This window comes from Mus caroli, chromosome 16, assembly GCF_900094665.2.
Source record: "Mus caroli chromosome 16, CAROLI_EIJ_v1.1, whole genome shotgun sequence".
NCBI classification, from domain to species: domain Eukaryota; kingdom Metazoa; phylum Chordata; class Mammalia; order Rodentia; family Muridae; genus Mus; species Mus caroli.
Window position 1 is genome coordinate 84,858,262 of NC_034585.1, and position 22,972 is coordinate 84,881,233.

The 22,972-nt window shown below is 47.1% G+C and overlaps 1 protein-coding gene across 1 annotated transcript in view; it reads left to right on the top strand.

The window, feature by feature from the left end:
* Positions 1 to 22,972, top strand: part of Hunk (hormonally up-regulated Neu-associated kinase) — a 112,453-nt gene that overhangs the window by 80,534 nt on the left and 8,947 nt on the right. Inside the window, exons 6-9 of the mRNA XM_021184998.2 lie at positions 4,859 to 4,994; positions 8,294 to 8,456; positions 13,704 to 13,787; positions 20,320 to 20,367. Coding sequence (XP_021040657.1) covers positions 4,859 to 4,994; positions 8,294 to 8,456; positions 13,704 to 13,787; positions 20,320 to 20,367 — 431 coding nt within the window. The remainder of the gene's footprint in view (positions 1 to 4,858; positions 4,995 to 8,293; positions 8,457 to 13,703; positions 13,788 to 20,319; positions 20,368 to 22,972) is intronic.

A 22,972-nucleotide genomic window follows, 5' to 3' on the forward strand; every position in this document is an offset into this window, starting at 1 on the left:
CCCCCCAGAGCACCCCCCCCAGAGCAGGAGTTAGCAGGTAGTTGTGAGATGCCCAACATGGATACCGGGAACTGAACACTGGTCCTCTGCAAGCATAGCACTCTCTTTTAGCTGCCGATCCGACCCTCCAGCCCCCTTCCCTTATTCAACGCACAGTCTATTCCTCTACAGCCCCTGAACGTGGCAGTCTATCTCTTGTCTTCAGGTCTTGCCTTTTGAGTGATGTCATTGCCAATTGAAAATGCAACGTCGTTACTATTCATCAGGAACTCCTATCTTCATCAATCAGAAATTCTCAGTCCTCCTTGCCGTGATTGCGCCAATTAAACCTCATTATTATTCCATTTAGATGAAATTCAAAGTTTCCTTTTTATTTTAGCAAAGTTCAGTTGGAAACAAATTTCAGCACTCCTGTCCTTGCGAGCCTGTCCTATGACGTGTGCAGAGAGTCACCTCCCTGTCCCCATCACATAGCTGGGAACCTTCAGCTTTGGGGGCCTTATGGATGCTCGTCTAGCTGGTTTCTGCTTTCTGCAAGTTGGCTCTTGCATAGCACAGAGTTAGCGAATGCTTTTCTCGGCTGAGAGATTTTTTTCCCAACAGTTTACTCTTTCTTCACGGGCGCCATAGCAGTAGCATTTGTAATACATTCCAAACAGACGCTTCCAGTTAAGAGGATTCTGTCCCACAGATCCACCAGAGAGAAGCTGAAGACTGGCATTGCTGGAGGTTGGGCCTGGTTAAGATTTCCAAGCAGGCTTAACCATCCACTGCCAATGGATTCTTAGCTCAGAGGAGATGAAAGAGTAGCCTCCCGCCAGGACAGGCCTCTGCTTGCATCTGGCCGGCTGCTTTAATGTCAGGTGGCTTTGTCTGTTGCCTGCAGCCCCTGCCTTTGGCAGTGTCCAGTGCTCACATAGGCCAGTTCAGACTTGAGAAGTCTGACTGCTCCTGAAAGAAACGGTGTTGGCACCACAGCCATGCCTACTTCCTGTTATTTGCAGGTGACAGAGTCCCTATTCAGCTCGCTTCAACCCTCTCGGCTGGAGCAGAGAGCCCAAGAGTCAGCTCGAAGGAGCTGTGACTTGTGACTGTGCTAGATTCCACTTCTGGGATGATGTAGTCCCTCTTGGCCCCAGAGACACACGGATGTGTTCAAGATCCAAGGACAAGCCTCATAGCTCTCTGAGGATGTCTATAAAGTCTTTTCAGGATAGTGACGTGATGTTTGTGACGTCCATAGGTACATGACTTGTCAGCGGAGACTTGAACTAAAATTACTTGTGCTCATCAGCAATTTGTGAAGATCTAGAGCATTTGCTGGTGAAAATAGAACAGAGGTGTGCATTCAGCATCCATCCTGGCTCTTCTGCTTAATCACCCTTCAAAGAAGCCTGGCCCCGGGTGTGAAAGGATGCTAGCCCTTTAGGGGTACACATCAGAGATCTCAGAAAGCACCCTAACTCAGTACCTCCAGTCCAGTTCGTAAAACCCACCCCTTCGTCCTTGAACAATAGATGCTCTTGTTTAAAATCCAAATGGTGAGTAGAGAAGATGACTCAGTGAGTAAGAGGGATTGCTGTTCAAACAGAAGGACCTGAGTTCAAATCCCCGTCCGGCACGTGCATTAAAAAGCAAAAAAAACAAAAAAAAAAACCAAAAAAGTCTCACATAGTTGTGTATGGCCTGTAACCCCATTGTTGTGGAGGGCAGAGATAGGATTTGCTGGGTTTTGTTGATCTCCAAGTTCAGAGACGAGACCGTGTCATGAAGGATGACAGAGCAGGGCACTGGACATGATCTCTGGCTTCTGTGTTTGAACTCATGAGGATGCACACACCAAACAACAAAACCAAACCAAAAAGCACTCCAGCAGCTCTTGCAGTATAGGGGTACAGAGGGAGGAATATGTTTGTTCAAAACCAGAAGCCTCTTTTGTGGGGAGATGTTAGGAAAGTTTTATTTGGAGACTTAACTATAAAACTGTTACTGTTGAGGCTGGAGAGATACCTCAGCAGTTAAGAGCATTCAGTGTTCTTTGTAAGACCCAGGTTCAGTTCCCAGCACACACATGGTGACTAACCAGCCACCTGTAACTCCAGTTACAGAGGACACCCTCTTCTGGCCTCTGTGGGCACTGCATGTGCATAGTGCAATTAATTGCATGCATGCAGGCAGGCAAAACCACTCATAAAATAAAATAAAAATAAATGAACCTTTAAAAAAAAAGTCTGACAGCATTAAATGTACCCCGTGGCTATTATGACATCCACACAACTCATTCTGTCTCGCTATGTTCTTGAAGACAGAGGGTCGCATGCACACTGGGGCTCTCCTTGCATGAGTTACCTCATGGGTGTGACCTGGCAAAGGGTTAGTTCTCTGGACCCGATTCTGGTCTCACAATTGGCCCCTCTTTGGATGGCTTCATTTCCACCATAGAAATAGGGCTCACAGAAGGGCCATCATTCTTTTAAGTGCAGTATAAACTGACAACTGAACGCAGATGAGAAAGTGTGATCTTTCATGACCGCTCCTGGCTAAGCGGGGTTCTATTTTTAAAAAAAAACTGGCAAAGTGCTCCTGACGAAAAGACGGAGCAACATGGAGTGCAAACAAATGGAGATTATTGTCTGGGACTTACTATTTGGTCTGACAGAAACTGGACGTATAGAAAGCTAAATGAAAGAATTATCTGGTGGGGGCCTCGGACGACGGGGATGGCTCAGTTGGTAGAGCAGTTGACTTGCAAACACAGGGTCCTGAATTTGATTCCCCAATCCTACAGAAGAGCTCTGGGCGTGGTGAACACCATGATTTGTGCTTGTAATCCCAGCACTAGAGAAAGAGAGACAGGTGATACCTGGGACTGATGGACCAGCCAGTCCAGTCTAGTTGTTGAGCTCCAGGCCAGGGAGAAAATTTAATAATAATTTTTTTAAAAAATGAATGGCATTCTTTTTGTTTTGTTTTGTTTTGTTTTGTTTTCTTCATCTTGTTTAATTAGTTTCTGAAGAATTTCATGTATTTATTAAACTAACCCCATTCCTGGTCCCCCTCCATCCACACCCCCTTCAGATGGCACTTTAGGTGGTCTTCCAGCCTCACATACATGCACACACATATATACACACACCTGCATGCACATGTGCACTTGTATACACATGAACATGCTTACATACTTAAAAAGGGAAAGATTATTATATTATATCTGAGAGGGAGAAGGAGGAGGGTGTGTCTTATGTATCCTATCCTGAGGGCTGGCCTTGAACTTGCTAGGTATCGGGGGATGACCTTGAACTCCTGACCCATCTGCCTCTACCTCCCAGGTGCTGGGATCATAGGCACGCACCTTCATGCCTGGCTTTTCTGGTGGTAGGGATCTAACCCAGGACTTCGTTCAAGCTAGGCAAGCACTCTGCCAAATGAGCTGTATCCTCAGCCCCTTGCAGGGTGGTACGCTAAGACGCAATAGTCTCAGAAAGTCACCTCAGGGAAAGCGGTCCTGTGTGTGCAGACTCTTCGGTTTGGTGTGGACTCACACAGAGTAGTACTGAACCTGAGACCTTGACCTTCTAAGATACAGTTATGCATGCTATACAGTTGTCTGTCTCTAGTGTTTGGGTAGATCGAAGGTGTTCTGTAAATGTTTGTCTTATGAAAGCAGACCCAGGGTACAAATTGCTTGGTAGGGACTAAAGTAAGAGAGGTGGTGAGGATTTGGTAGTCCGGTCGATGGCTTCTCTCGTCCTTTCTTACTCTCTAACTCAGCATGGCTGGAGTTCTATACCAGGTATTTGGGCTGAAACTACGAGCAGATACCATAGGCATACATTCTGCCCAGACTGCCCCTTCCTTTTAGTGGGCAGCATCAGACGGACATGGGTTTGTAGTGAGGTACATGCTAAAACTCTGTGACAAACTAGGATTTGAAGATACAAGTTCCAGTTGACCTAATACTTAAACAAAAGCATACAGATCTCTGGTGTCATGTCAGCCGAGTTAGCTAGCCAGCATGGGTTTAGGCTAGCCTGGGCACTACATTATAATCTCACAGAGTCTGGGGGAAATGTGAGTGGCATAGAGAATTGATTTGAAAGAAAGGAGCCTTGGAGAAGCACGTGTGTGATCCTGGCTACTCAGAAGTCTAAGGTGGGGAAGATAGAAGGTTTGAAGTCCTCCTGGGCTAGCCTGGGCTACAGATCAAGTTCAAGGCTAGCCTGGGCTACCTTGTGAAAGCCCATCTCAAAATCAAAAGGAAAATAGGGCTAAAAACATGTATGATGCCACAGGCTTAACCCCTGGTACATCAATCAATTAACCAATCAACCAACAAGTACCTCATTGACCTTGTGAGCCATGGTGCCCCATGGTAAGGGTCAAAGTGTCTCGTTCAAATCCATTCATCTTTTTTCCCTTTTGATTGCTCAGGCACCACCATGAGCATTTTTTTTTTCAGTTCTATTCTTTCAGCCTCCACGTGTGATAGTAGTACATCTCAATGTTTGATCTCTGAGTGGCTACAGGAGCATACAGATTATTCCAGAAATGCATGGCCCAGGGAGAGCAAGCCAATTGCTGCTGTCTTGGGTCCCATCCTTGGGCTGATGTCTTAAGCTCTTTGGATATACAGCAGCTCTTTAAAAGATAAATGTGGGAGGAAATGCAATTTAAAACTCCAGGTGTCTGAAGGTGTGGCTGAACTCACTTTCTGTGAGCTGTGGAATCGAAACCCTACCAGAGACCCCAAGGGCAGAGTCTCCGAGGGGCTGAGGAGGTGGAAGATCTCGGGCTGTGGCTTCAGTGTCTGCAGCTGTGTTCAGTCTCTAAGGTGTGTTCTTTGTGGACTATCTCACAGGGGCCGTCAACTTTCTGCGCTCCCTCCTGGAACCAGACCCTGTGAAGAGGCCGAATATCCAGCAAGCGCTGGCGAATCGCTGGTTGAATGAGAATTACACTGGGAAGGTGCCCTGCAATGTCACCTATCCCAACAGGTAAAGTGGCACAGATGGAGGAACACCTTCTCCCGTGAGATGTGGCCCGCCTGTGAGCCCTCCAAGCTCGGGACAGGAAGCTGTGCATGATCAAAGTCAAGGCTGTTTATACCCTGCCCCAATCCCCGGCCTGGCTGTGCCCACCTCAGTAACCTCTTACCTATAGACAGGCCCATCTCATTGGGCAGGAAGATGCAACCAGGGCTATCCTAAGTGTTTGTGCCAAATCGGTCCTGTGGAGCCTGGTTAGGAATGGAAGCTGAGCTATAGCACATCCTTACCAAGCCTCGCTCTGATGGACTGCAACTTCCCTAACGTCAACTTTCTAGTTCATTTAAAGCGTTCATTTAAATGAACTGTGGGGTGTGTGCCTATGTGTACCTGTGTGTGTGTGGGTGTGTGCCTATGTGTACCTGTGTGTGTGTGTGTGTGTGTGTGTGTGTGTGTGTGTGTGAGAGAGAGAGAGAGAGAGAGAGAGAGAGAGAAATGGATGGATGGATTGATCAATCGATCAATAGATAGATATGGGGGTGGGGGTGGAGATCTACTGGTGAGCTCTCCTGCCAGCATTAAGCTTCTTGAATCTCATGGAACTGGGTCTTTCACTTTCAGACCTGCTTCCTGCTGCTTGATTCCCATGTCTCTCAGCCCCGAGTTCCTTGCCTTAAGGCAACAGGAATGGGAACAAGGAAGGTCAGATCATTCACTTCAGCGGCCATATTGTGGGCTTGCTGTCCATGAGGGAGGGTTACAGGAGGGTGCACTGAGAGGCAAACCATCCATCCAGCCTGTCTCTGCAGACTACGGATCGGGAAACCAGCACCAGAGACATTTCCTTCTTCTTTTTGACTCGTTTGTCGTTCTTTGAGCCACTCTGACTAAGGGATAAGGAGGGACTAAGTAGCCCTTTGGCTACTTCAAGCACATATGGAGACCACCTGACTCTAGCCTTCTGGGATAGCTCACCTCTTCTTTAAACCCTTCAGAGCCTTAGACGCTCTGTCAAGCTTGGATGAGGACCAGAGAACCACAGACAAAGGAGCAGAGTGGGGGCATCCTCTGGCCATACTTTTGAAAATCCCCCAAGTCTTGGGCCAAGAAAGTCTAGAAATATCCACTAAGCCATGTGAGAGCTTAAGTCTGAGTCCCTTAAACTAGATGCTCAACAAGGCTCTCAGTCAGGATGGCCGTTCGTAGGATCCGCATCTAGGATACTTGACCACACTCACCCTTGCTCTGTGCATAGAGGAGGTGAGTTTGTCTAGTCACCATTTGAAATCTAGCATTCGGCTCTTGGGTAGTAATTTAGACAAAGTCTGGGTTGCCTAAGTTGTCACGGGAACCTGGAAAGAGACACCGTGTTCCAATACCTGTTAAATTTGGGCCAGGAACTGAAATGGACACCAGAAAAATTATCCCCCCTGTGAACCTGCCAACAGAGCTGAGGGGCAATGTCTTCTCACTGTGGGACAATGCACAGGCTGCTTCTGGTAAGAAGTGGGTAGCACTGGTGGCAACCAAAGGAGCCATTAGGTTAATGTCTAAGGGAGCATATCCCATCCACCCAACGCAGAGCCTGTCCAAGATTGTGGCCCTAGAAACACAGAGAGCCCTTCCTGTGTTTAGCAACCTCTTCAGTGACAAAGATTTACAATATGGCTTATAGTTTTCTAGCCTCTCCTTGGGGGGCTAGAAGCAGGCTTTGGTGAGAAATACACTAATTCAGCTTTTTACAGTTTTTAGCCATCTTGAGTAGTGTGTGCATATGTGTGTATGTGTGTGTTTGTGTGTGTGAATCTGTATGTGTGAGTGTGACTGTGTGTGTGAGTGGGGTGTGCTTGTGTAAACAACTAGCTAATAAATGGTAAAAGTGGTAAAGGTTTTGTTTAAAGAAAATAGCAGCTTGGGGTCTTCTGTTACCTAAGGTTTTTGGATAAAGAAGAAAAATCTGTTTCGATAAGATAGGAGAGCAGAATTCTAAACGGTTGGGGGAAGTATGTGTTATTTACAGTTTTATTTTGAAAAATTGTTAATCTTCAAGGCAAAAAAATTATATATTCCTGGTAATTGTTTTTCTTGCTTTACCGGCCCTTAAATAAACCTTAAATAAAAGGCGAAGAAACATACATATATATACATTATATATATTTGTAAAATCTATTTTCTAGTTTCCCGACACTGCCTTCTCCTGGTTTAATTAGATTGGATGTTGTCAGTGCTGCCTTCCCTTTGGGAAAAGTTAAGAAAATAAAGCGCGAGTTTTACGCTGCTCCTTCGCACAGCTTTCTCCTATGAGCCCCTTTGCTTTTAAAGGGACACACTGAAGTGTTGAGAAATGACATAGCACAGTGTCTATAATTTAAAACATTTTAGCAACAACAATAGGAACCCCAAATGCAGCAAGCATGGCAAAGCGTACCCAGGTGAGGGTTACTCATGCTAATCACAGTCATGTCTCCACATCTGTGGGGCCATTCTAGTGATCTCCCCGGAAAAAAAGATTTTAAAGATCTACAGACACCGCAGGTGTGGAACAGACCTCTAGTCCCAGCACTTGGGAGGCAGAGGCAGGTGGATCTCTGTGCTTTTGAGGTCAGCCTGGTCTACATGGTGAGTTCCAGGATAGCTAGGGCTACATGGCGAGCTGTTTTCAGTCCCTCCACCACCCAAGTCTACAGACACTCAAGTCTCCTATATAAAATGTATACTTTGTACATAAGCCATGCACATTCTTCCATATACTTTGAATTACCTCTAGTTGATTTATAGTCGCTGTTATGCTGTATTGCCTCAGGGAATAATGACAGTAAAAAAAAAGCCTTTAGAGTCTTTATGCTCAGTATGGATATAATTATTTTTTCTAAAATGTTCTGTCTAAGATTAATTGAATCCTATGGATGGGGAACACACAGGTTATATAGTAGACCCACAACTGTTCAATATATGTGAAAATTTTCAAAATAAAAAGTCAGGGGGGACTGGAGACGTAGCTCAGCTGAGATGGTGCCGGCCAGCATGAGCGAAGCCCTGGATTCCATCGGCCCGCACCACACAAAGCAGGCATGGATGGCAGTGTGCGCCTCCAGGCCCTGTACTCAGGAGGTAAACGAGAGGGCCTGGTATTCAAGGTCATTCTCTCAGCCACTCAGAGAGTATGAGCTATCCTGGGCAGCGTGAGACCGGGGTGGGGGTAGGGGGGGGACAGAGAGAGAATTTTGTGGACCCTTCCGTCCGCCATCGTTGTGAGTCATTCTAAGAACGTGGAGAGGTGACTGGCTCCCTGTGTCTACCCCTCACAGGATTTCTTTGGAAGACCTGAGTCCCAGCGTGGTGCTGCACATGACTGAAAAGCTGGGCTATAAGAACAGTGATGTCATCAACACGGTGCTCTCCAACCGCGCCTGCCACATCCTGGCCATCTACTTCCTGTTGAACAAGAAACTTGAGCGCTATTTGTCAGGGGTAAGTGGGAATCCAACCCCCCCCCGCCCCCCACCCTCGCACAGCAGCATCTTCTGTCTAGTGTGGCGAAGCTGCTGACACTTGATCCGTGCTGTTATTTTAGTCTAAAACCTGAGGCCCAGTCTCTAGAGTGTGGCATAAAGGACTGGAAAAACCCGTTTCTTAGATGGTGCAGCTGGTCTGAGATGCACTCCAAATGTTCTCCCATAAAAGTTAGCCCTGCATGGCAGACCCCCACGGGGCTGAGCTCTGTTTGTCTTCTGTTCCCAGTTGTCTGCCTGTATTCTGTCACCTCTTAGCTCTTTGGGTTCTCTACTTTAGAGGAACTGGAGTCTAAACTGCTAGTAAAAGTTGGGCAGCAGCGCCTGGGTATATAAAGGATGGGATATAGGTTAGCTATTCACTAGTCCACCATCTGTCTCCATGGTTTGTGTCTGCAGGATTCAACCAACCGTGGCTCAGAAATACTTAGGAGAATATTGTATTAGTGGTGGAGGTGCGCACATTTTCTCCTGTCATTCCCTAAATAATAGTGACATGGCATTTGCCTTGTATTAGGTACTGTAAGTAAGTCAGAGATTTAAAGTGTTTGGGGGAGGAGCACAGCTTATATGCAAATTTTTGGACCGTTTCCCGTAAAACTTACCACAAACTGGGAGTGTTTTGGAAGTCCTGGAACAAGTTGTCTTAGGGTGCCAAGACAAAAAAAATGTGTTTAGGTTTACGACTGCAGAAAATAACACAACGGGGTTTGCTAGGTTGACTCCTGCAGCTTCACATAGGCTAGCTGCTAAAAAGCTCAAGGGACGGGGTGGAGTTAAGGGACGGGCTTGACAGTTAAGAGCACTGGTTGCTCTCCCCAAGGATTTGTGTTTGATTCCCAGCACCCACAAGGTTGTTCACAACCATCTATAACTCCAGTCTCAGGGGATCTAATGCCCTCCACTTCTGCCACTCCCACAGTATACATACATGTAGGCAAAACACTCATGCACATAAAATAAAGTTTTTAAAAAAATCTAAATAAAGAGATTCCAAGTGTGTTGTGTCACACATGAAGAACAGTTTAGGCAGCAGTAGAATGTTGATATTATGGCGCCTTTATCATCTTGGCCACAGTAGCTCATATGTCAGTCTCTCCATATAAACAATCTCTCAAGGAGAATGCTATAAGACAGCATATAGATACTAGACAATACTGCTCTGCGTTGGTGTGGAAATGTAGCCATAGTTTAGACCAGCTCCAACAGAGTTGGAGAAACTCATGGTTAACAGAAGCCCATTAGAGGTTTGACTAAACACTGTCTTAAAGATGACCTTGACTCTGTGTGTATTGTACCTTGAGGTCTGGTGGCATGTCTGTGTCTCAGCTAGGAGGACAGAATGGAGATGTTAAGATCAAACTTCTAGAAATTTCTAGAGACTTTAAACAGTGCTGTTTAAAGTCTCACAATAGCCTAATGTGTCACAGAATTCCACCAATCAGGAGGGTTAGAAACATTTCAGAGTTTCTATCTTAGAGCGAAAGATGAAAATCCACCTGTAGCTAGTGAAATGACCTGATAGGGCAGAAATGGCAAAATAGTGTTCACAAGGCATGATGGCACCAGTGAAGCTTTTGTTAGCAGAGAGGCTGAGATGCACTTAGATAACAGGGCTGAATGTGTGAAGAAGCTTGCCTGGGAGTCAGCCAAACATCTGGATGGAAGTGCAGGTGTTCCCAAGCCAAGCATCTGGATGGAAGTGCCGGTGTCCCCAGCTGACTCAGCTCATAAATAGCTTCCAGGAAAATTTACCCAGAGCTTTCTTGATGTGTGTGTGTGTGTGTGTGTGTGTGTGTGTGTGTGTATGTGACCAAAGGAAAGACGTATGTGAGAAGAAACACTAAAAAGCTTTCTCCAACAAGAACAGTGAGCATGAGGAGATAAATGCTTTGTACTTCTGATGGGGACCCATCTTGAGCTTTGAGGCTTTGAGACAGTACCTGTGTGGTGATCATAAGTCATAGGAGAATGATGCCAGGTGACCTGTTATCCTTTTCTGGAACTGTGACAAACAACTCAGGGAGGAGAAGGTTTGCTTGGTTTATATTTCCAAGTCGTCGTCCACCATCCAGGGCAGTCAGGGTAAGAGCTGGAGGCTGACCAATGGAGGAACGGTACTGGTGGTTTGTATTCTAGCTTGCTAACTTTCTTATGGAGCTCAAAACCACCTGCTCACACTGTGGGGAGGCACTGCCCACCGTGTGTGGGCCCTCCACATCAATTAATAATCAAGATGGTTCCTCACAGATAAGCCTGGTACAGACAGTTACTCAGGATCTGTAACCAAACTTTGATATGTAGGTGATATATATACAGTATATATAGGAGCTAGATACTCACTTAAAGAAAGAGGTTTGGGGGCTAGAGAGATGGCTCAGAGGTTAAGAGCCATCTGATCTTCCAGAGGTCCTGAGTTCAATTCCCAGCAACCACATGGTGGCTCACGACCATCTATAATGAGATCTGGTGCCCTCTTCTGGCGTGCAGACATACATGCAAGGAGGACGTGTGTGTGTGTGTGTGTGTGTGTGTGTGTGTGTGTGTGTGTGTGTTTGTGTTATGTGCATGTGTGTGCATCTTTAAAAAAGGCTTGGTTGAGCCCATACTTTGGAAAGTGAAAATGAGGCTCATGCCCTAGCCTCTGGGGTGTATCCCCATTCTTTGTCATGACTTGCCAGAGAAGGGGAATAACTTCAGGCAGAAGGGCCAACTGAGTGAGGTGGCCTTCCTTCTAACAGTGCACTTTCTTGGTGACTGATTCGCTGTATAAGACAATACCAGTCCCTTCCATGTTAGTCCTGATGACCTCATTATCTTATACCAGTCCCCTTTGTGTTAAATGCTCTACCACTTCTTAATTCTGATACAGGAAGGACCAGGCTTCCTGAGGGCAAACTTCCAGGAAGCACACTCAAGCCACTGCAGTATATCCTGTTAATTTATTAGGTGATGATGATGATAATAATAATAACAATAACAATAAGTGGCTCTCTGCTCTCATTAGAAGAACCTGAGAGAGACTTGGGGCTGTTCTTTATTTCTCGTCTATAAAAAGAGCCCATTTCCAAGTCTCTTTCTCATCTTATCCTTTTAAATTCCTGCTTCACTGTGTATTTTATAATGCAGATGGTGCATTGGTACAATGGCCCTTGATGAATCATAAATATGCATATTCTTATAGATGCCTCCGTACAGCTTCTTCACTCATTAAGGCTCTGGGTGATACCACTTGGACACCATGCCAGAGGCTAAAAGTTAATCTTTTCAAATGGTTCCCAAATAATGAGGTCATGTGCACACTGATTTTCTTATTCAAATAATGAATGCTACTCAGAAATTTTAGAGTGTCATGATGGAGCCAATGTGTAGGGAAGGTGTATAATGTTGCTATAGACTCGGGTGATTTAGGTCTTTGGGTGTTTTTCAAGGGTAGATAGTGTCTCAGTTAGGGTTTTACTGCTGTGACCAGACACCATGACCAAGGCAACTCTTATAAGGACAACATTTAATTGTGGCTGGCTTACAGGTTCAGAGGTTCAGTCTGAACCTCATCAACAGGTGGGTGCATGGCAGCATCCAAGCAGGCATGGTGCAGGCAGAGCTGAGAGTTCCAGATCTTCAGAGGCTTCAAGGAAAATACTGGCTTCCAGGCAGGAAAGATGAGGATCTTCAAGCCCATAGTGACACACCTAATACAACAGGGCCACACCTTCTAATAGTGCCACTCCCTGAGCCAAGCTTCTCCAAACCATCACAGATGGAAGGGTGCCTGTGCCTACTTAGACATTTACACTTAGGAGTTTTGGTCACTCATACTGTCTTGACGCTGTGCCATGCAAGTCAAGCAAGCATGGCACAGCGTCAGAAACTCTTAGGCTGTGTCTTGCTTAGCCTGGGCTCCTTGCCTTCTGCTATCTTTTCCTCTCTTCAGCGTTGTCTAGCAGCACTTTTAAGTGTTGTGAAGCCGACTGTGGCTTTGTCCAGTGGAAAGCATTCCCTGGAAACCCAGACCATGCGGTTAGTTCTGACTGGAGCAGGGTTTGGTTTACCTGAGCGGGAACACTTAACTCTTTGATCGTAAGATGTAACTGGTATAAGAACCCGTCTTCTAGGCAAGTGGAGTGAACTGGTCTTTGCCTATGGCCGCAGCTGGTCCACACAGCGATGTCCAGATGTGGTTCATCTAACTGCCTTTAGGCACTGCCCCAGTTATCTTGGCCAATCACCAACAACCCATGTGTGTTTTTCAAATCCAGCCCAGTGAACTAGCATACCCAGCTCCCTGTGTTTGCCTTTCTTTCGCCTCTGCTTTTTTTTTAATCTTTCTTTTATCAAGAGATACATATTTTGGGCTGGAGAGATGGCTCAGCAGTTAAGAGCACTGACTGCTCTTTCAAAGGTCCCGAGTTCAAATCCCAGCAACCACATGGTGACTCACAACCATCTGCAATGAGATCTGATACCCTCTTCTGGTGTGTCTGAAGACAGCTACAGTGTACTCATATATAATAATAAATAAATCTTTTTTTTAAAAACAGAGAGATTCCTATTTTAAACTGCCTCCTTCGATGGCTTCCACTGTGGCTTGCTGTGGCTCTTCTTGGGGTGATGTAATCCCATCACCCCAAGCTAGTTTTGTTTTGTTTTGTTTTGTTTTGTTTTGTTTTCGAGGCTGGGTCTCCTGTCCCAGGCTAGTCTCAAACTTTCTATGTAGTCAAAGATGATCTTAACTTCTGATCCTTCACTCATTTTGCACGCCCTGGGATTATAGGTGTAGCCACTGTGCTGCCAATTGAACTCGGAGCTCCAAGCTCTCTAACCAGCTGAGCGACATTCTCAGTCCTGTTCTACAATAAGCAGGCGGGCATGCCACTTCCTACTCAGTGTGCTAAGCAGCTTTTTCTCCCAGCCTAATGAGTTGGTTGCTGCTTTCTCCTCTGATGGTAAACACTGGGCAGATGAAAGAACCAAGACCCAGAAGAGAGTAGAGCCTTGCCCAAGGCTATCTGAGTCTCCTGGGCTCTGGGTTCTCCTTGAACTCAATACTGGGATGAGACTCTACACTGCAGCTCACTGGTGTTTCAGCCATTTTTTGACGTTTTCTCAGCTAAGCACTGGTTGAAAAAATAAAATTCATGACTGTGTAATGGATGTTCCTATTTCCCAAGACTTAAGCTATGTTTCTTATTTCTTTCTCCGGAAGAAATCAGATATCCAAGATAGCATCTGCTACAAGACCCAGCTCTACCAGATAGAGAAGTGCAGAGCCACCAAGGAGCCCTATGAGGTGAGTGGCCCTGAAGCAAATTCAGGGGCTCTTAGTCCATTTTAGTGGAGAATGAAAAGAAAGTCAGTTACTGTATGTCTTAGGGTTATACTGCTGTGAACAGACACCATGACCAAGGCAACTCTTTGTAAGGACAACATTTAATTGGTCCTGGCTTACAGGTTCAGAAGTTCAGTCCATTATTATCAACAGGGGAAGCATGGCAGCGCCCAGGCAGAGTTGGCACAGGAGGAGCTGAGAGTTCTACATCTTCTTCTGAGGGCCACTAGGACAAGACTGTCTTCCAGGCAGTTAGGATGAGGGTCTTAAAGTCAACACCCATAGTGACACACCTACTCCAACAAGGTCACACCTAATAGTGTCACTCTCTGGGCCAAGCATATACAAACCATCACACCGTAGGACCCAGAAATAGCAGAGGAGCCTTCCAGCTGAGTCCTGGAGAGCTGGTCTACAGTGGAGCCAACATTACTCAATCTCCAAACCACAGGCCTTCTGTACCACATATCACCAGGAACATTTCCACGTCTGTGTGTTCAGTGTGTCTCACAGACCACTGACACGCAGTCTTGGGAAGGCAAGACTCCCTGGTCTGTTAATGGTATTTGCTAAAGGCCTTTTATTTTTAAATTTCCATTTTATATATTCATTAAATTTAGTATTGCTTTACATAAACACATTTCATACAAGGACATAGACTTTGGGAGTATTTCCCCACATACCCTGCCTTCTTCCTTTCTCCCTGATCTAGACTTAACCCTTTGTTTCCCCACACATCTTCACTCCTACTTTCAGGGTGTATACATATGTGGTTTCCGGTATTCTGGAAAATCTAGGAACGGCACACAAGAGAGACATGGTGTTTGTCTTCTGAGCCTGGCTTAATTCACTTATTATTATTTCCCCCAGCTTCACCCAGTTTCCTGCAAAGGACACAACCTTGTTATTCTTTGTGACTGAAAACAACCAAAACCCAACCCAAACCTTCTGGGTTTCTGGGTAGGATATAGAGCATATCTTCCTTACCCATGCCTCAGCTGTCCGACACCTCTGACTCCATGGCTTGGCTATTCCGAGTGGAGCTGCAGTAAATCTTGATGTGCAGGCATCTCTGTGATGTGCTGACTTGGAAGTCTGCTGGGTGGCTCATTCTGAAATCCATCTAGATGAACCCTTTGAACACTCACAGTTGGAGCCAAAACACAGGGTTCTCAAGATCCAGCCGAATGGCCCAGCTGGTATGGGAAGGAAGAGGTGGGTGAAGAGCAAGGGAAGCTCTAGGTGGAAGTGAGTTTTCCAGTCAGATACCACCAGGGCCTTGAGATGACCTGCAGTGTACCTGAGAGCAAACCGCTAGGCTTCTTGAATTTAGTCAAAACTAGCATCCTATGGCAGCTCGGACTGCTACAAACTCGGACCAAAACTACACATTGTGAAGAGGTTTTGTTGAGGGATTTCAGACCCAGCACCAGACATATAGGGCTTCCTGACCAGACATACAGGGCTTCCTGACCACCAGGGTTCCCCTGTATGTTTACTCAGTTTCATCCCAAGGGGACAAAACTCTTCCCTGTAGAGAGTTTGTCAGCAGCTGAGGCCCTGTCAGTGAAACTTTGTGGCAAACGGAAGGAGCAACCAGAAAGCGCCCCCCCCCCCCCCCCCCGACCGTGGCCACCCCCTCCTTTTCTATATCAAATTCTCACCTTGACAATGGGGTTGGCCTGGCTCTGTCTAAGGCCAACACTCTGAGGGTGGAGTGTGAATGTTACATACAGAAGCTCAGGAATGGGGCAGACACTGAAAGTGGAGACTGGGCTTTGCTGACTGTCCACTTTAGACCAAGCCTCAGGGCAGAGGAGGGAAAAAACAGAGGAGGAGGGAGAGCTATAGGGGGGAGGTGAGGGGAGTTGGGGGGAGATGGTGTTGGTGAGAGGGATGCCTGAGAAACTGGAAAGATGGTTTGGCAGAAGTCGCAGAGCTGCACAGCTGTCCTGGGGATGCCCGGGTGAGCAGCTTTGAAGAAGCAGAGAAGGCAGAAAACCCAGTGCACGGATTAGGGGAGACAGAAAAAGCGGAGATGGTGACTATCACAGAAGTTCTGGGATAGAAGGGGAGAGAACTTGGCCTCTGTGGGAGGACACAGGGCTGGGCTGAGAGAGGCTGAGGGAATGAGTCAGAGAAGGGCTGGGGTAGAGGAAATTAATTAATTGCCTCCTTTGTCTGAGACCAGCTGTGAATCTCTAGATTAAAAAAGATGGAGAAAGGCCTTTGGGAGGATAGGCCAGCAGACCCTGAGTGATACACCCATGCGGGGCTTTTAGGCTGAGGGCAGGAGAGTAGACTGGAGAGTCAGATGCTTCTGAGCTGTAAGCCTAGCTAGTCAGTTCCTACTCCACGTAGCCCTCCTTAACATGCGTGAAAACACTTCCCGGTGTCGTCCTCAGAGGACGCTGTGCCCTACCTGGGAGCATAGAGTAGAAACACAGTATCCATCATCAGGGGCACAGAGGAGAAACGCAGTATCCATCCATCTTGAAAAGACAGCCCCTCACCTCGTCCTGCTAAGTAACTTGTCCTCCTCAGAGGAGGTCTCGTCCTCCCCAGGGGCATAGAGTAGAGACATAGAATCCAGCCAGGCGGTGGTGGTGCCCGCCCGCCTTTAATCCCAGCACTTGGGAGGCAGAGGCAGGTGGATTTCTGAGTTCCAGGCCAGCCTGGTCTACAAAGTGAGTTCCAGGACATCCAGGGCTATACAGAGAAACCCTGTGGGGGGGTGGGGAGAAAGAAACACAGTATCCATCAGCAGGGACTCAGAGTAGAAACAGTATCCATCTTGAAAAGACAGCTTGTCACCAAGTCCTGCTAAGTAACTTGTCCTCCTTACTTGGGAGGACGTCTTGTCTTCCCCAGGGGCATAGAGTAGAAACACAGTAAGCCCCCCCCAAGTCTTGCTCTGTGATGGTGAACCCCTCAAACCCTCTACTCTCTGGTCCCCATCTTCCACCTGCTCCCAGCCTCCACCCCTCTTCTCTTGGAGGCTTTGCCATGTCCTTCTGGTCCCCTCATAGCTACTCGGAATTCTTTTCTCCACACAGTAGCCAGAGTGGCCTTGTCACTATCCTTCTTGATGCCTTTGGAGGCTCTAAGACATGGCCACCTATGTGGGAGTCACTTGCTTTGCCTTGGCCTCATGTCTTGGCCTCACACCCAGTAGAAACACAGTCTTTCTCTTGCTTTGTGTCCACTTCCCCAGGGCTAGGAGGTTTTTTTTCGTCACTGCCTACCCTGTTCATTCTTCCTGGATCTTCTTCCCACTTTCTTTGCCCAGTCAGTGCCTGTGTGTCTTCAAATATGGAGGTGTGGCCAGATCCCCAGGACCCTTGCCTTTCTCAGACGTCTGCTGCTCGATCCCCAGTTGTACGGGGCTGGTCTCAGCACTTTCTCGCTTGTTTGAGGGAGTCACCGGATGAACAAACAGCTCTCCTAGTTTGGTCCATGAATTCCACAAAAGCAGGATTATGTTAGCATATCAGGAGCCTGCATGGTTCCTGCCATGGTGGAAGTGCTCCGGAAATATTTGCTAAGTGAAAAAAGGAAAGAATGAAAAGCCCTCGCCCTGTGTCAGAAACGGAATGAAGTGAGGCAAGAACGGAAGAGGTTGAACAGTCCAAGAGCAACCCTTAGGTCACTGCCTGCATCCTAAGCAAGAGGCAAGATCACTAGACTGCTCACCCTGTTGGAGTCTGGAGCATGCAAAATTCACTTCTAGGTGTGCATTCAATTAAAAAAAAGTACATGTACCCTGAGTGTCCCCCAGGCCTTCCTGCTCCTGTCTTTTTGTCTGCATAGCTCTCGCACCCAGCCTTCTGCGGCTGTGTCTGTAAAAGCCAGAGCCCTGTTGGGAAAGAGGCCCATCTCTCATTCAGTCTCCTTTTCTCTGACGGTTATTTCCACATGGCCAGAGAACACATGGCGAACATTTGAAACATTTGTTGAAATATTGAACAGTTAGGATTTAAATAGGAGCACTAATGGGCAAACTGCATCTCAGTTTTCTATGATCCATTTGTTTCTCCAATGTGCAGTATTACTTCTGCTAATTGAATCACAGGCTGCATTACTAGATACCCCACTCATCTCTGTTGGAACCTAGAGAGTGGAGTGGGGCTGGCTAGAAAATGTTCTAGGAAGGTCTTGTCACTGCAGCCTCTTGGAGCCCCCTGGGTTTCACTCTAGCTGCCACTGGCTGGCATGGGAGTGGGTAGGGGGGTTGGGGGAGAAAATGCCGGGGTGAGGGTGGATGGGGTCAGGCGATGGAGTGTGAGGTTGCAGTTCAGGGAGGGGTGGTTGGAGGGCCACATCCTCCTTGGACGTCATGAAGCTGTGGTGTCCTGTGCCCTGAGTGTGCGGGTAGCCTCTTTTATTTCCTCATTTCTGTTCTTTTCTCTACTAGAGGACAAATAAGCCTAATTGAGTTTTCAAAGCTTCCCTTTGGGGATTATAGTGCTACGCTACTAAGAATTATTCTTCTTCATGTAAAAAAGGCAAAAACTGCTTTGTAGAATTGGAACATACAGTCGGTGCTTGTCTTTGATCTCAGTACTTGTGAGGCAGAGGCAGGGGGAATCTCTGTGAATTGGAGGCCAGCCTGTTTACATGTGAGTTCTAGGTCAGCCAGGACTATACAGAGGGTCCCAATCTCTAAAAAGCAAAAAATATGTGGGTAAGACATGTATCTCACTTGGAAACACCAATTTGTGGTATCCAAAGGACCCCTGGGCCCAGTGGAATGGAGATGGGGTAGTCATCATTTTAAACTACTAGTTAAAATGGCTTCAAATGGGATGCATATAATGGAGCACGCTTTAAAACACAGAATTTAGGAGGCACTGCCTGTAGACCTCTGGAAGTTCAGGCCATCCAGGGCTACACAGAGAGAACCTATCTTTTAAAAATAAGTATGGTGTAAAAACGTTTTTTTGTTTAAATCTCTTTTAAAATGTCGATTTATAAAATGTGAACTAGAAGTGTGTGTGTGTTGTGGGGTGTCTCTCCAGACACGGTTGAGGTCACGGGGCAGCAGGGGACTGGATTCTTCTGACCTGGCTGCTGTACCAAATCACACCCAGGGTGGAACTCTCAGTTCTAGAGATCAAATCTACTTAGGGCTGCCTCCTCCCGAGGGCTAGGACAGGAAAGCTACTCCAGGGCTTTCTCTGGTGTCTGATAGTTTCTGATGATCTTCCCTGCTTGGCTTCCTTCTTATACATTCTTAGATGTGTCCAAAGTCTGATAATGACTCCAGCCATATTGCAGAAGGGTAACTTGTGGGGATGATTAGTTTAAAGGTAAATACTAAGATGTTCAGTTTATGACTTATTTAAAAATCTCCTTGACTTGGGGCTGGAGAGATGGCTCGTCAGTAAAGCGGTTACTGCTCTGGCAGAGGACCCCACGCTGTCCCCAGCACTCACGTGGAGTCACACAACAGCCTGTAACCCCAGTTTCGGAGGCTCTGAAGCTGTCCTCTGTCTTCCATGGGCACCTGCAAACACATGATGCATATGAACTCACACAGACACACATATACATACACATAAAATAAAGTACAGACAAGAAGCTATTTGAAATTGATGCCAGCTGCCAAAGGGAAAATCCATTTTCTCCAATGGAGTGTTACAACACACGATGAACTCTGTGGCTTTGTTTGTTTGTTTGTTTGTTTTGATTTTTAAGAGAGAGAGAGAGAGAGAGAGAGAGAGAGAGAGAGAGAGAGAGAGAGAGAACATGAAATTGGGTGGTGGGTAGGACTGGGAGGAGCTGGGGAAGAGGGAAATATGGTCAAACTACCATATGTGTGTGTGTGTGTGTGTGTATATATATGTATGTATATATATATATGTATGTATATATATAAATTTAATATAAAAGAGAAAAGAAAGCATGGAGTCTGGTCAAGCAGTTTGTGCTTCTGGCAATTAGAATGGTGGCTACACTGGGGACAAAGAGGCTGGAAGAAGGGCCAGCCAGATGTGGCCCAGCAGGGAAAGGCACTTGCCACTGGAGGACCAGAGTTTGCTCCCTAGAACCCACATAGTGGAAGGAAAGATCCAGCCCTACGAGGGCTCCTCTGACCTCCACGTGCGTGCCACTGTGTGCCTCCATAGACATAATTGGCAAGCAACGTTGAATTAATAAATTAGAAAGAGAGTTTGAGCTGGGGAACGTCTGAGGAGAGCCTCTCAGGTGCTTCCTGACATGGCTGTCGTCACTGTTGGAGAGACATGTTGAACTGCTGCTTTGTCGGGCGAGCACTCCTCCCTTCTGAGCTTCGGTGTTTAATAATGTTCTCTGCACGTGAGTCAGGATACCTGCTCCCTCCTCACACCGCTATTCGAGTTGATTTGTTTCTGTGAACATTGAAATGATTAATTTTCCATCAGGGGGAGCCTGGGGTGGGGGGCAGGTAGAGTTCTGAGAAGATGGAGTAGCTGTAGCTTCTTGAATTGATGAGAACTGGTGTTCCTCACAGGCCTCCCTGGATACTTGGACGAGGGACTTTGAATTCCATGCTGTGCAGGTAAGAATTTGGGGATCTCTGATGGGTTAGCAGGCTCTCCAGAGAGATGCGTTCTCTCTCACTTGCATACACATATGAAAATAGAGATATGGTAGAAAGATAGACAGACAGACAACCATCTTTTTCATTCATGTGTGTGTGGTGTATGTGCATGTATGTGCATGTACGTGTATAACTAGGGAAACCAGAAGAGTGCACTGGGTGGCTTCCTCTACCACTTTGTGCTTTCTTTTGAGGCAGGGTCTCTTCCTGAGCCTGTATCTGGTTTTTTCAGATTGGCTGAAAGCCCCAGAAATCCTCTTGTCTTGGTGCTCTAAAAACACCAGGGTTACAGGTATGCATAAGGCCATGGTTGGCTCGTACATGAGCGCTAACATCCAAACTCAGGTCCTGGTGCTTGGGTAGCAAGCACTCCGAGGCACGTTGCCAGATCTCCAAGCCTGCTGGTTCCCACTGGCTTTCAACTGATTGGATGGGACGTAGCACATTAGGAAGACCGTCGGCTGTCCTTAGCTGATGTGGATGCTGAAGAGCCTAAACATAGCCTTTGCAGCAGCATTTACACTGGTGTTGGCCACACTCTAGCCAAGCTGACACATGCAGTTAACTATCACGTGATCCTGAGTATCAGCCAATCTCCTCTGAACCAACCCCTGCAACCATCTTACCTTATCCTGCACAGAATCCTGTCCATAGCTGATCAGATTTCCCCTCGGATGGTGGCTTGGTGCTACTGTGCAAAACTGACTCTTTCTCTGTCTTTTACTCCTGGATCTATGAACAGCCAAATCTGGCTTTCTCTGGCATGATAGGCACAAAGGAACCAGTACGGACTGGCTAATGACATCTGGGAATGTTGGCCATGTAGGGTTGGGGTGGGCAAATGGCTGTCATGCTGTAAGCATCCAGGTGAAGCTCCTTGATTCTCAGTCACGGTCCTGGTGAACTTCACTTGAATTTACGCGCTGACTGGAGCATCTTCAGCTGCCCTCAGCCACCAGGGCTCACCCTCAGTATAGGAGAGAAGGCAGTTTCCCAAGGGGCAGTTCCTCCTTCAGCCTGGCGTGATAGGAGGTCTGTCTCTGTTAGTCAGACTGTTTGCCAATCTGATCAGCTTGCAGGTGCAGGATGGATTCTTGCTTTTGCCTGCAGAGCCGAGAGGGACCCACACTTTTGATTAAAGATGGAGATACACGTCCTTGGAGGTGATGGTAGTTGCTCAGGGTCACACAGCACGTTGCAGAGAGCCAGGGATGGATTCAACTGCCCAAGCTATGACCATGGCTATCATTCACTGGTGACTGCTTGCCTCCGTGGACAGTCAGGAAGGGAGAGTCTAAAAGGACCAGCTTTCTGGAGATCAAGTCTGAGGAACAGGCCTCCCCCTAAGGTCGGGTGCTGGAGCGGATTCCCATCTGTCTCCGAACACTTGGTTGATGTTGATTTCTTCCACTGAATGGTAAACCGTCCTTTCAGTACTCAGACAGGGGACCCCCAGAGGTAGCTAGTTGGCCTAGACAAATCTATGCTCCCCCAGTTTGATGAGAGACTCTGATTCTGTAAATAAAACAGAGCATGATCGAAAACAGCAACTGATATCAACTGGTGTCTATCTGGCCTGCACATGCTCGTACACACACACACACACACACACACACACACACACACACACAGAGTTGTTTGTATCCACCTCATGTGGTCTCCTCTGGTCTCCTTGGTGATATGAAACTTTCCCGTGGGTTAAAAGGAAAGAGTGCTTGGAGTCGAGATGGTGATTTTCCTCAGCAGTTCCTTAGCCCTCAGGATGCTCGGGGGGACTCTGACCAAGGAGAATCAGGGAAAGCAGGTCCCTGCCAGCCTCAGCTCTGGTAGGCAGGGCCCATGCCCTCAGAAGGCATAGCACCATCTATTTTTCTTTGAAGATTACTTCCTGTTACATAAGATATTGCTAGCATGCTGCATCCTAGGGGATGTCTTTTGGAGAAGATAGGCAAATGGAAAGGTCTAACCGGGTGATCACAGGCACGTGTCTGGGGCAGTGGATCAGCTGGTTAAATAAACACGTTTCCTTTGGACCACTCAACTAGCCCAAGGTTCACCATCAAGGAGTGTTGAAGATGGAGCTCTTAACTGCTCCTGGGAAGAGGTACAATGGAATCTCTATGGAGACACTTGTTCTGAGGGTTTGTGGGGCGTGCTGGGGCACAAGTCCAACAAGGATGGCCTTAGCAGGGCTATCTGGAGGTGTTTGGCCTGCAAGCGGTTTCCCCTTCACACAATGAGGCCCTCTCCTCATTGCCAAGTGTCCCTCCCTTGGCACAGGAACTTGTCCTTACAGGCCAGCAGCCTTGGCCTCCCTCTCCAGCAGACGCCCACATCTTACCTACTTCTTGCTACTAAGTTCAGTCTGAAGTGAGACTGGCCCTAGAGCTTTCATAACCTGATTCTTAAACCATGGAAGCCCCCAAAGGGGACTGGAAAGGAGCCACAGTAGTCCCCCACAGCTGCTGGCTGCCCACCTGTGCCTGGGGTACAGAGCGGTCTGAAGGGGCCTTTGCTGCTTTCTCTCTCTCTCTCTCTCTCTCTCTCTCTCTCTCTCTCTCTC